Raw genomic sequence first — 13,618 nt, 5'->3', positions numbered from 1 at the left:
CTACTTTTAAGAAATCGCAAAAATCCTTGACAATGCCTTGCTCAAAGCCAGCGCTTTCAGTAGCTGCTGTTGTTCAGAGGCAGCGGCTCTCAGGAGTTTTACAAGCAGTTGTACACAAAATAGACTTTACCAGCATGCCTGTGAAACTGCCTGTTCTTGGAAAAGATTATATGGAAGGATTTAATGTTGACAGACTTAAGTAGTGATGTCTCAACTGTGAAGAATCTGTTGCTTAACCAACTTTATGAAGCAAAAGCACTTTATCATTAAAATTAGAATATTCCCTTTTGTTTTAGGAGATCATGTAGGATTTAAACATCTACACAATTTGGTATGCACAGAATTTGATAGTCTGTTTTGCAAGAAGTTGATTAGAATCAGAATCACCCTCCCAAACTCTAGCAGAAGAAAGCGATGTGATGTGTGCAGATCAAACAGGCTTAAAATGGAAAAAGGATTTATATAGTGGCAAGATGGGCAATGGCTCTTAAAACTACACCTTTATTCTTCTAAACACTCTTTTATGTTACTGGTGAGTTGATAAATTAATATTTACTCCCATTTGATGTTAAATTTACTGTCATAAAACATTAGCAATCACTGGCTGAAACCAGATGGTTGTTTTTTAAATTCTTGGGTACTGAGAGTTGTCTAAGAATGGGCCGTTACCAACTACAGAGATCATTTTATCATCAGATTTTCCCAGAAGTGTACACTTCACAATTTTTAATTTTGTTAATACTTTAGTACAAGTATTATTATTATATTATTTTTTTTAACATAAAATGTATTAGCTCCTTCATGTCTGTGTTAGGCGAAGAAGGCCAAGTATCACTTTTCTCACCAGCTGGGACAATTTTAGCAATAGTAATCAGTTTAATTTCCCAGCTTGATTCAAAACATTGCTATTTACGCTCCCATTGTGTGGTGATATTCTCCCCTGTTTACGTGTCCAGGTTTAAAATTTAACTACATCCACCATGCTGTTTTTCTTCCTAATAAATTCAGAACACAAGACTGAAAAATTAAGCAAAAAGAAAGCTCAGTGGTATTGGTCCTATATTGAGCTTGGGAAGTGAGGCTAAATGGGATTACGTGTATTATCAGGGTCCCGATCCTGCAGTCCTCACTAAAGTAATAACTTCTATGGGAGTTTTGCCAAGGACTGAGTGGGGCCAGAAGGCTGCAACAGTTGGCACTTAAGGAACAAGATGTCAATTGCCTTATAATAACGGGCCTTTTTTTTTTTTCTCCCAAATATTCAAAGTAGATATTTATAAATTTGTCTCAGTGGTGTTAGTTGGTAGCAATTTCTCAGAGAAAGGTTTTAGAGATGTCCAATGGTGGAATACTTTTAGGAAGACGTGCTAGCTACTGCCTCCTTCACCTAAGTCACTAGAAATGACACGTAGTCCTGATGCGATGCAGATCTGGATTGCACTCTTCTGTGCTAACTATCTCAGGGGAGAGAGAAAGGAGGAAGCCCACCACCCTCTTTTCCCAAGTTACAAATACTTACTGTATATTAAACACTCATTTTCTTTAAATAGTTCTTCCAGGTGAGATAATAAATATACAAAAGAACAAAATCTACTATATAAATGAAAGCAGATTTATAAAATTACAAGTTTAATAGATAAATATAATAAATACTTTATGCATCATAACTCTGGACAACTACATTTAAAGCAAGTATGTTGGCAAGTCACAAAAGTTGCACCTCAGCAACTTTAAATTTCATAAAACCACACTGACAGGCATATTACAATGTTACGTATGAGGCTTTATGCTGTAAGTATGTTTAAATCCCGCTCACCTACTGAGTTCACCATGACATATATATGGGCGTAGTATACTTTATATGTTGGAATGTCTTTTTGAACACCGACATGGTAGTACAGATAGATGCTCTACTTACCAGGGACAGTGGGGAGAATTTTGAAGAAAAATACTGGTAAATGACTTCTAGAAAAACTAAAGCATTTCTTAACTTTTTATTGACATTGGCAAATTAAAATAGAATAAATTAACAATATTTTCTCAAAAAAATGTTTTGTACAAAAATACTGTCAAAATTTCCTGAAAAGCTTTCAACACAGTAGTATCTTTTCATGTACTGAATAAACTATATTAGCACAGTGTCAAAATGCTGAAGACAGAAACAAAATAAATCTAACTAAAAAAAAAAAAAAAAAGACCTGTGAAATGTTTGCCACTAGTCAGCATTCCATCCACACCATATTATTGTCTGTACATATGGGGGAGGGGGAATGGGTAGCAGACTTTTAAGTAACAGTATTACTTTTCCTGATCTGGAAAGGTTTGGCCCACATCTGTTAAGCTTCCAGTTGAGCATATTTGGAAAAAAAAAAAGAAAATTATTAGTTGCACTGCAATGCATAGTTAAAAATTAAGCAAGATGGCAGCATTTGTGCAGTAGAATCTGCCCTTCAAAGTTCATGCAACCAACTAATGTGATTTTTTTCCCTGTTCACTCAGAATTTGAATGCAGTTCAAGTCAGTGGAAATCATCGTTTGCAAAATCCACAAGATTAAGCAATTTGCCAAGATTAATATCTAACAGTTCAGCACTGTGGGAATTATGGGCATGTTACTGCGAGGAAATAAAGAGAGAGGAGGGGAGGGGGCGAACAATGTAAAAAGGCAGAGTTCGCTAGAAATTATTACTATGGGAGGGGGACGTGAATGTCAAAGCTACAAAAAAAAAAAAAAAAAAAAAAAAAAGTGGCAGCAATTAAAAGAAAAACAAAACAAAAAAAGAATTTATACAAGCGCATAGTTTACTCTTGCTTTCCAGATTCTCACCTTTTCAAGCACTGAAAAGTGAGACACCGCGTCTAGGGGAATGTTTTCATTCACACCGATAGAAAGTCCTTTGTTTGTTTTAAATGAATCAGCAGCTCACCCTGCTGGGCTGCTGTTTGCAAACGAAGTCTGTCATGAAGTCAAACTCGTTCTGTCCCAACCACAGCTCGGGGAGCTCCTTGATGCGATCCAGCCCCATCTCGATGACTAAGGACATGAGGACCTCCTCGTCGATGAAGTCAGTGTCTATGACATTGGGCGGCAGCATCGCCGCGGGGACGTGGGGGACGGCGGGCGGCAAGCCGCTGCCGCTGCCGCCGTGCTTGGGGTTGCAGTCCCTGAAATGCTGGCTGCTGCCGTTCAGCTGGTGGCTGCCGGGGTGCAAGTCCGGCATGTAGTGGCTGTGGGGGTACGGGTGGTGGCTGAAGTACTGGTTGTTCAGCTTCTGGAGCTGCATGCTGGCGCTCAGCTGCCCTCCCGGGCTGCCCACGGGGGGGGCCAGGAACTGGGAGCCGCTGAAGCGGGCGGGGGGCGGCATGCTGCCGGCAGGGTGCCCCCCGGCCACGCCGCCCGGCCCCATGGCGTGCCGGACCCCGCCGCTCGCGTTCATATTCCCCGCTCCGTAATGTATATGGTCGCCCATCAGGGCGCTGAAGGCGTGCGGCTGCTGCTGTTGCTGCTGCTGCTGCTGGTGCTGCTGCTGCTGGTGGTGATGGGGGGTGGGAAACTGCCCCATGCCCAGCCGGTGCGCAGGGTGGTGGTGGAGCCCGCCGGAGCCGTCGGGGAATCGCCCGTGGTTCATGGCCATCATGTGCTCTGCCATCGCCCACCTGGAAAGTTAGCGAGCGAGCGGGTTAAGGAAAGCGCCCCCTCGGACATCCAGCCGCCCGCTCTCGGACCCGCTGCGGCTAGCTTGGCCCTGGCAGAAGCGACCGCGCCGGTGCCGCCGTCCTCGCTTTGGGGAGGGGGGGCGGGAGGGAGAGCAAAAAAAAAAAAAAAAAAAAAAAAACCTCCTACCGCGACTCCGCCGTGGAGCACAAAGGGAGAAACGAAAAAGGAAGAGGAGCCCGCGGCACGAAAAGCCCGGTCCCCTCGGCTCATCCAGCCAGCAGCACGCCTTCCCACTTCAACTTGTGCATACCTATCAGCGGGAAGTGTTGCATACGGCAACAGCCGCCTCCTCCCGGCCACGTCCAAAACGCTGCCGAGCCCCCCGGATTTGTCAGCGAAGGCAGCGTTTTTAAAAGGCACTCTTGCTAACTTGCAGGCAACGAGCAAGGAATTAGGAAGTCCCACCTAGCCGCTGGCAGCAACTTTTGCAATTAAGTCCCGATTAAAAAAAAAAAAAAAAAAAAATACCAGAATGCACGGATAAGGAGATTGAGCCAGGCAGCCGAGAAACACCTTTCCTCGGGTATTTAACCGGTCCCCGTTTTCCTGTTGCACACAAAAGGGACACACAGCACCAGCTACACAACCTCCGCACTCACCTCCCGGCTTCTTTCTTCTTTTGCTTCAAAGGTGGCGGTGAAATCAGTCAGTAAAAGTCACCCAGCATAGAGAGGGCTTCCCTGGCTCTCTCCTCGGCGCTTACGTGATGGTGATATTATCGCTGCCGCTGCCGCAGCCCCAAAGCTGTTTTTCACTCCTCGGCGAGGCTCATCGGCACTTGCCAACAATGAGCTGTGTTTCTTACCCAGCTTTGGCCACAGCTAATATAGGATTTCAGAAGGGAGGAGCAAAACCCTTACAGGCAACCAGAAGTAAAACCTGGAGCACGCGAGGGAAAAAAAAAAAAAAAAAAAAAAAGAAACAACACCCAGCACACACACACTCGCAGGGCACACACACACACACACACACACACACACACACGCACACGGGGAGGCTCAGGAAGGGGCCAGGCGGGGCTGGACGGCATCCAAAGGGCCCCGCTCCTCCTCGCCTGGGCCACACGTGTGTGCCTGCGGGTCGCCCTCGCCCCTCTCGGCGCCTCCCCCCGGGAACAAAGCGGGGCTCCGCGGCCCGGAGCGCAGCCCCGGCGCAGGGCGCTGCCCGCCGGCCCCGCTCCGCTCACGGCCACCCCCCGGCCGCGGACACGCGTGGGGCCGGGCGCCCCCGCGGGGCTCCCCGCGCCCGGCGCTGCCCCCGCTCCCGGCGGCATCCCGGCCTCCAGGTGCCCGGCCCCAGCGCCGTGGGACCCCACGGACCCCCGTGGGTGCTCCCCGGGGCCGGCCCCTCTCCCGGCGGCGAGATCCGAGATCCACCTTTTTCCACAGCCGCGGGCGCCGCATGCGGGAGGCGAGGGGGTGCGGGCACACGCAGCCCCTCCGGCCCTGCCTGCCTCCTCTCCCGGCTTTGGGCCGCAATTTAGCCGCTGCCCCAGGTGTGCGGGCTGTGGTCGGCTTTGTGAGGCTTCTTATTGTGAATTGTTTCCTTGCGTTGGCAGGAAAAATAAGATAATACAGACCGTGGGGAAGGGCTTTGTAAACGTGCTCGTCCTGGCTGGGCACGGCCCTGCCACCTATGTGGTGCCCCGCAGTGCTGTGGCGAGACTTGCCCTGTGCTGCCCCACCAGGGACACGCTTGTCCCAAATGCCCCCGCCATCAGCGCTCCTGCACCGTGCGCCTCTCGCCCCAAGGCCACCAGCTCCTCTCAAGGGCGGCCGTGCTGAAGTAGCCGAGAAGATGGGGGCAGGCCTGCTGCACGGATGAGCTGGGTGTTGTCCTATTTTCAATAGCATCTTCATCTGGCTTTCCCCCTCTCTGCTTTCCCCCTTTTTCATTTGTCCTCTGCCAAACGAACAAGGAGGGGGAAGCGGTAGGCAGGACACCATCCCCGGACACGAGGCTCGTCTTTAGAGGTCAAAGCAGCCATCATGAAGGCTGGGCTGGAGTTTCTGCCCCTCCACGTGCTGTGCAAGGACACAGCAGTGGAGGACATGCACAGAGTTTCTGGGGGGAGACATCAGTAAGGGCAAAGGGGATCCTTGGAGATGCTGGGCACACGGCAGCCCTCTTGCCCCCTTTTGGGCCCTTACCTGGCCACAGTGAATTACGGAGGTGAAACCAAAAGGAGGGGTAACTCCAGCTCATGTCCACTGTGGTGGAGGCAGAGCTGGGTTCCTGAGTGCAGAGAGGTGTGATGGAGGAGAGGAGAGGGACAATCCCCTGCATGGCTGCTGCAATCCTCATGCATACAAGATACCAGAAAAACACCCCACTGAGCCCCCAGCTGTGAGGCACGGTAAGGATGGAATTAGAACCTTTGGAGGACAGGCAGCTTTGCAAGTGTCAGAGTTACCTCAAGGAAGTGACTTCATTCTGCAGCTCTGTTTCCTGCAGGGATTACGTACAATGCCCACCATGATTTCATGTTTTGGTCTTCTGATGCCTGTGAGTAAGTACACTTTTGGGAAGGCACCTACTGAACCAGGGCCTGCAGTCTGGCTAGGGGTGGTCGGAAGAGTGACACTACCTTTCTGGAGATTTTTCTTTCTCAATGTTGTGTAGGTTTTACAGGGCAAAACAATGAATAATAAGAAGATCCCGTTCCATTTGGCAAGTAGTCAGCTGTGTATCATGACAAGTGGTTTGTTTAATGTCACATATCCATGGTGATATTGGTATGCCTTTTTGCTCTCCCATGCTTTGAGTTTGAGATCCTTTTTAAAGCCAGGCACACATCATATCACAGCCCTGCAAATGCCATTTCCTATTTTCAGCTTTCAGATGTTGGAAGGTGGTATCAGATGCCAAAGTGAGTTATGGAGAATTGGCAAGAGACTGCCAGAAGCAATAGTATGCATGTCACAGCCTCCATGGCACCTCACTCATATAAAACATATCTCCAGGTATTTACAGCCCGTATGCAAAGAAGCAGGCAGGATGGAGCTTTCTTCATTGGGGGTTGCAATGTGGTCCAGATAAGGCTCAGCACAGTGGTGCAAGACGAGCCAAGTTTTTCATTGTTACAGGCTTTATGGCCATAGCAAAATGGGAATACAATCAATTGGTTGCTTTCCAGGAAATGGCTGGTGACAGCCATTCAGGAAATCACTTGGTGACAGGCGGCTAAGGGAATGCAGGACAAAGCATGAGCCCATCACCACGGAGCTGGTAGCAAGCTCTGAATCTCCTCTGTTTGCCACTCCCGACCCGAGCCACAGTTATTTAAAGCAATATTGTCACCCATAGTCCACAGAGTCATCTGCACAACTGAGTTGGTTCTTCAGGCAAACAACAAGAAAGCAGGGCAGTGCGTATCAGGAAAACTCTGGAGGTGGCCAGGGGTGGGAATGAAAGCAGACAGTTCACATTGATGCTCCTCAGTGAAGACACAGAGTGCAGTTGAAAGCAAAATGCAGCTTCTATGCACATTTAGGAAGAATCCCTGAGAACTATCAAACACAGAAATGGAAAAATGAGGAAAAGATGGATCCTCAGTTGGGTGTTAACATTTTAGATGAGAAGGTCACACAGGAATTGATGGATTCCGGATGTGGCCCAGTTCACTCCTTCCAGGCCTGCAGCGCGTGGTGGAACAGAAAGGAAAATTATAAAGGAGAATCCCAGATGGTGTTTTTCCAGGTATTCACTGGAAATGTTCAAGTCAACTGAATACTTGTGGTTCTAGGGATCTGTCACTGGAACTGGGAATACAGAGCAATGAGCTTTGGAAGGATTTGGATCTCTAAATTGTTGTTTGCAACTCTGAAAATATAATCTGTAACTCTCTGTGACTTGTTTCTCCCACATCACCCCTGGATGTGAGTTTCTGTGTGTTCCCTCCCACGCTGACACAAAGCAGTCAGGAAAACCTAGTTCATGACATCTGCTAGGGTTATCTGATAGGAAATTTTATATTAGAATGATATCCTGGAAGAAATGCCCCTTCTGTAGAAATGATTAAGCTATTCTATTGAGATGACAAGCCATGATTTTCTGGCTGCTCTTACTTCTGACCTCGTCACTGCTTCCTTCAATCCCGCCCTTCCCTGGGGCAACTGTGGCACAGCAGGGTCCCAGCTCCTTGCCCTACCAGCTCCAAGGGTGCCTGCTGCGTTTCACTGCCCATCCCTAGGAAAAACAATGAACTTGACAAGTTTCTTCCAGATGGGCACCCAGGAAGCACAGAAATCTGTTTCAGTCTCTCAAAATGCATTTTTTTTTTCTCCCCTGGAGTTGCCTTTGTCAGGAGAACAGTGGGTTTATTGTCTGTGGGGTGAAAACACAGGGTTTTTGACTAGGAGGCGGGTTCCTTTTTCTGACATGCTTTACTGAGAGACCTATTCTTCTTAAATGGTTTTGGGGGGAAGGGCAGACACGGGGTTAGCTATGGGCCTGGGCATGAGATCCTCCAAGTATCCAGGTGGGAAGGAATGACCTTGGCAAGTTCTGCTGTTTGTCAAGCACCAAAGTCAAGACTATGGTAGAAGACATAGTATTAATGCAGTTAAATTCATTCAATACGAGCTTCCTAAAGCCATCACAATTCCCAATGCTGATTCCAGGCACCAGCCAGTCGTTCTACATAGCTCAGCATAAACCCTCCTATTCTAGCAGCCTTTTCTTCTTGGGAAGGCTGCAGTTTGGTGAGGTGATGTACCTGTAATGACCGCACTGATGGTGACTTATGTTAGAAGGAATTACTGGAATGATGTCAAAGCAACAGAAAATTTGTGTCATCCTCCCCACAGCTGGCTAGTGTGGGAAGGTGGGTGGCAGGGTAGGGAGGAGCAGAGCATGTGCTCTCCATTAGTCAGCACAGGGCTCATTTTCTCTTTGCTAGGCTTCACGAGGTAATCGATCACTGTGCTGATTAGAAGAGGTTACTCTGCTGAGAACAGTGGTTACCATCCTGTTTGTTAGCAACAAATCTTTATGAAAAGCAAAGAATTACATGGAGCAAGGAACTTGCTGAGCCATTTGGGAGTACATTAGAGGGTTTCATGGGCTCGCATCCCATGTTTGTGTGCCAGGAACTGAAGATGCAGTCATCAAAGCAGTGTTCTAAATAAAGGAATATGGGCTATGCAAATTGTGTTGCTCTCTCTCCACTCACCATTTCCTGTTTGTTTAGATGGCTCAAGATAGTAATATGCTGGTATATTTTATATTGGTGACAATGAATGTGGCTTTGCACCTTTCATCCAAGTTGTTTTATTCATGTGAGAAAGTCTTGGTGATAGGCTCTGTTGTTTTACTGTTACGCCCTCTCAGTGCAGTGCTTCAAGACTGTGTAATCATTGCTGAGGCTCGTCCATAAGTGTAATTTTATTGCAAGGTATTTTCTTTGAAAACAAAATTCTGGAAAACATAGGAATACTTACTAAGAACATTATTTCATGAAGAGGTCCAAGAGAATACAAAAAATAAACACATAAATACATCTATAATTGATGAAGAATCACTTCATTCTGTTCTGTCACACAGAACCCCAACATGGATTTTTTTGCTACTCTTTACTTTTGGGTATCAGTGGGAAGTACAAAAAAAAAAAAAAAAAAAAAAAAAAAAAAAAAATCCAGAAATAACCAAATAACAGAAATAACAAAAGGAAAATGTTCATGTACCTTTGGAAATGTGGCAGTAGCTTCTGTAGTAAACCAAATGATACCAGGTTCAAATTAAGCACAGAGATTAAAAGCAGTCACCAGCAAGGCTGTAGACACATAATCTTGTTCCATTTGTTCCATTGGTGACTGAGCCAACTAATAATAATACTGTTTTGGGTCAACAAAGGCTTTTAAAAATGTTTAGATAGAATTAAATATTTTATTTAATTAAAAATTATTAGAAAGCAGAGTACATACTTTTAAGTATGTATTAGACCTGGATGATTACACCTAAAGTGTTCACTGCGTACATTCTGTAATTAATTGAACTCATAGTTGACAAGTAATTTATTTGAAGTCCACTGAATAATTGAAGTTTATTATTAGAATGAATTGGAATTTTACAAAAAAAAAAAAAAAAAAGAAAAATGTTTATGATTACAAATATAGGTCCCAGTCCAGGATACATTTGTACACATTTTTTAGGCAGATCAACAACAACATTTTTTAGGCAGAACATTTCTCACAGTTACTTTACTTTCTTGCATCTGCATAGAAATACTGTGTTTAAAATCAGTGAGTCTATGCAGGAAGTAAGACACTTCTCAGTATGAGTAAAGGTGACAAAATATAACTTCTCATACCACCAACTGACCAAATTGATGCAACTTAAAGACAGTGATGGTTTATACTTGGGGCTGGATTTCCAGGTGGTTGCATCTTTACAGCACAACAGTATGCATGAGGCACTGATCTGTGTGAGTCTCTGGCCTGGAATCTAATACTATCCAATCTAAAATCTAGTTGTATTATTTTATTGCCTTTATTCTAAGTCTACATTTTCCCTTTACACTTTCAATATTTCTGAAATGAAGAAAATGTTAGTAGAATTAACATAATGTTTATACAAGACAAATGTTCTGTTACTATACTGAACATCAATTTAGATTTGGGTAAGCACATACTTTAGGAATGCTTAATGGACCTCATGGTATCATATGCAGGAGAATCTTTCTAAATCACAGGAGAAATACTGACTCCCATGGGACTCTACAAGAGCTCAGTACACAGCAAACAAATATGTGTTAAATCTGCATTGTAGTATGTAGCAAGTAATTCTATAGTATAATCACAGTGGTCACTAAGGCTTCTCCAGCATCCTTGCCATTTTTAATTTTATTTAAATAAATAGGGAAGTTTAATCCTCCCCATGACAATAAAGGGTTACAAGCAGCTGTGGTGTTGGTCACGTGTAGCACATAGTCAGCAGACAGTTGCAGTTTCAGTTACATTTTCTCCTTTGATTTGATTATGTTTTTCTCCTAAATTAAATAATTGTAATGTGTGTACTATGTGGTAATGGCAACAGCATTCATTCCAGGCCTTTAAGAATACGCAGTGGTTCAGGAGAATTTATAAGCAGTAAACCTCATCTCATTCAGCATTTTAGGCAACTTTATTCGTGTATACCTTCTCTAGTTTCGTTTCCTTTTACAAGCATGAGGGATCCATGAATCATTCCAGTATGACCCATCTTTTCAGTGGATTTACACTGCATTACTTTAGTTGAAAACCTGTAACCCAAACCTCTATTTTTAGTCTTTATATATCAACTTGGGTCTCATCTCAATCCAGTACTTCACATCGTCTTTCTCTGGAACAGTGATATCTTATCTCTGTTCTCTGTGGCAAGGGTTAATCTTGCTCAGACAGGCCATTCTCAGTGTAGAAGATGCCTATCTAGGCTTCTCCCTTCCTGAATGCTTGCTGCAGACAAGGCTCGCTGCTATTCCTCTCAAGATTAGTTACACGCTTTCTATGCGGATTACTTCCTGTTTTCCCTCAGCCTTTCATTTTGGTTGGCACCAGCCAGGGCTGTTTCCACTTGTGCAAGTGGCTGTTTCGTGGGCTGTGGGATTCAGAAGCAACAGACCCAATTTCAGTACCTTTCAAGTTTTGCTCTGAAATGTGTACAGTGTAAGTCAGCTGAAAGCCTGGAAAACAATGAAATATCAACAAAATAAATGTAAACATTTCAAAATAGTCTATTTCCCCAAATTAGTCAAAATCCAAGTTTCTTAGCTGCTTATTTAGAATCTCAGAGATTAACCTTCTTTTCTTATCAGGCATATCTTCATGGCTTCTGCAAATTTATGATACACTGATATTTTATACTGATTAATTTGGCTTTAGGATGTTTTTAGGAAGGCACAGCAGATGTACAGGATTTTTCACACTTTGCTGTTTTTGTGCGTCAGCCTGATGATATCATACTCAAGCACTAATAATGCTACTAATAATGCTACAGCCTTTTACATAAATTAGCACTTTACAGCTCCAGTGCATAATACCAACTACCTAATTACTCTAGAATTGAGCACACAGTCTTTTCCTTTTAAAGGAGAAGCTGATGGATTCAAATGCTGATATGTAATCAGAAAGGAAAAGAAGCCCTTTAGCAGCCTGTTTAGTGGTTTCACCAACAGACCAGGAGCCAGGGTATTTGTTCTCCTCCCCTCTCCTCCACCTTCCCAATTACAGCAGTGTAATGAAATTCAGTCTTAAGCACCTAAATTCCTTTCTCCTTGTGAAAGTCTCAAACACACCCTATTTTGTCTTTCTATAAAATGGAAAAAAATAAGACTCCCCTCCTAGAAAATGCCTAGTGGAGATCTTGTTGGTGTGAACATGTGAATATTATTACTGTGGCCATGGATATTTGATGTCAAAGATTGTAAAGCTATCCTATTTTGCTGCTTTTATTTTGGATCATGAGTCTGGCAACCTTAATGTCAGTAGAAAGTTATTATCATCATAAGCTTCGGTGGAGGCAAGGTTCACCTGGCCGCTTTGAATATCACACTAAAGTTCTTTTCCAAAAACCTCTTGGCTACAGTTCCTTGCAGCACTCACTCCTGCTCAAGCAGCAGGACAAAATGCTCTCCACCCTTCTTGGCCTTCCCTGTGTCCTAAGTACTCTGTTCCTAGGGCCTCTTACTGATTATCCCTGCAAGACTCTTTGGAGGCTTTTGCTTCCTTTCTGCTCCAGGGTGAATTATCTCTGCAGACTTTCAATCCTCATAGCTCTTGCCCAGGAAGATCACAGAAATTTTCCTTCAGAATAGCCCCTTTCCTGCAGCTACATGCAACACCTTCTCCCCAAAAACCTTCTCACCCAGCAAGTTGCAGAAGTTCAACAACATATTATCCATGATTGTGAAGTTGTAACCTTTGATAACTTTACATAACTGCGTCCACAACCTCTTTCTTCCCTCCAGACTCCGACACCCCAATAACCAATTTCCATTCATGCAGCAAATGTTAAATCCACTTTCCCTGACTATAACTTCACATACAATAAAACAAATATCCTGTAGTTTTCTCTATTATGGAAGGTGTGCAGTGACAGAATATGTGTTTTATGTATGTCTGAAGTTCTCCTCAAGATCTTTGGTGAAATATTTCCTCAAAGTATGAGGCTGACCTACCCTTCTACCTCCTGATATTGCCTGCTCTTCACACCTCTACTTACCAGTCCCATGTCAGGGCAGGAAGACTACTAACTGTATACATATAGCTTATACTCCTCCAAGAGCCTGAGAAATATTCACTACTCTGTATTTTCATTTACAGATTTTCTGGAAGTCCTCATATTTGAGGATAAAACTCCTGCCAGTTTACAATGTTTTATGAATGTTTCATTCATTGTCTTCAGTGTATAAATCTCAAGGCTACTTGATTGCTTGAGAATATTTATGTCGCTTGTGGAATAAAACAAACAGCTCTGTGACTAATACTGGCTTAAATTGATTGTATAGCTCTGATTAATGCTATTTTTAACTGTAATATTAGGTTCATTGCTGCTCATGTATTATGGCTAGCTATCCCTGGCTCAGTTTTTGTTAGCACAGCACAAAGGAACTTGATTTCAGAAAGAACATATAGCTAAAAGGATATCTGAAATTCAGTCACACATATTTTGCCTGAAGATAGGTACTCACAGCACAGAAAAAGCTGCTGGTACAGTAAGTTCAGTATCTGCCTACTAGCAGTGCCAACACTAATGTCTTCTAAAGAACTCATAATGCATCAGGCACTGAACAATACTATAAATTGGGGAAGGATTCCTTCATGGCCATACAACAGAGAAGACAAACCTACAATACAATGTGACTAGCTAGTTATATCACCACTGATAGAGATGTAAATCTGAGGGATTTCTGTCTTAACCTTGT

The 13,618-nt window shown here is 44.1% G+C and overlaps 1 protein-coding gene across 1 annotated transcript; it reads right to left on the bottom strand.

The window, feature by feature from the left end:
* Positions 1-2,751: 2,751 nt before the first annotated feature.
* CITED2 (Cbp/p300 interacting transactivator with Glu/Asp rich carboxy-terminal domain 2) lies at positions 2,752-4,494 on the bottom strand. The gene is made up of 2 exons (XM_032185067.1): positions 4,317-4,494; positions 2,752-3,656 (listed from the first exon to the last, which is right to left on the bottom strand). Exon 2 carries the CDS (start codon positions 3,647-3,649, stop codon positions 2,915-2,917), a length of 735 nt encoding a protein of 244 aa, XP_032040958.1. The 5' UTR covers positions 3,650-3,656; positions 4,317-4,494; the 3' UTR covers positions 2,752-2,914.
* Between the last annotated feature and the right edge of the window lie 9,124 nt (positions 4,495-13,618).

The sequence above is a fragment of the Aythya fuligula genome, chromosome 3 (genome assembly GCF_009819795.1).
Source record: "Aythya fuligula isolate bAytFul2 chromosome 3, bAytFul2.pri, whole genome shotgun sequence".
Classification (NCBI taxonomy): domain Eukaryota; kingdom Metazoa; phylum Chordata; class Aves; order Anseriformes; family Anatidae; genus Aythya; species Aythya fuligula.
Note: the sequence above shows the minus strand (reverse complement) of the source record. Positions and strands in the feature narration are given on the sequence as shown.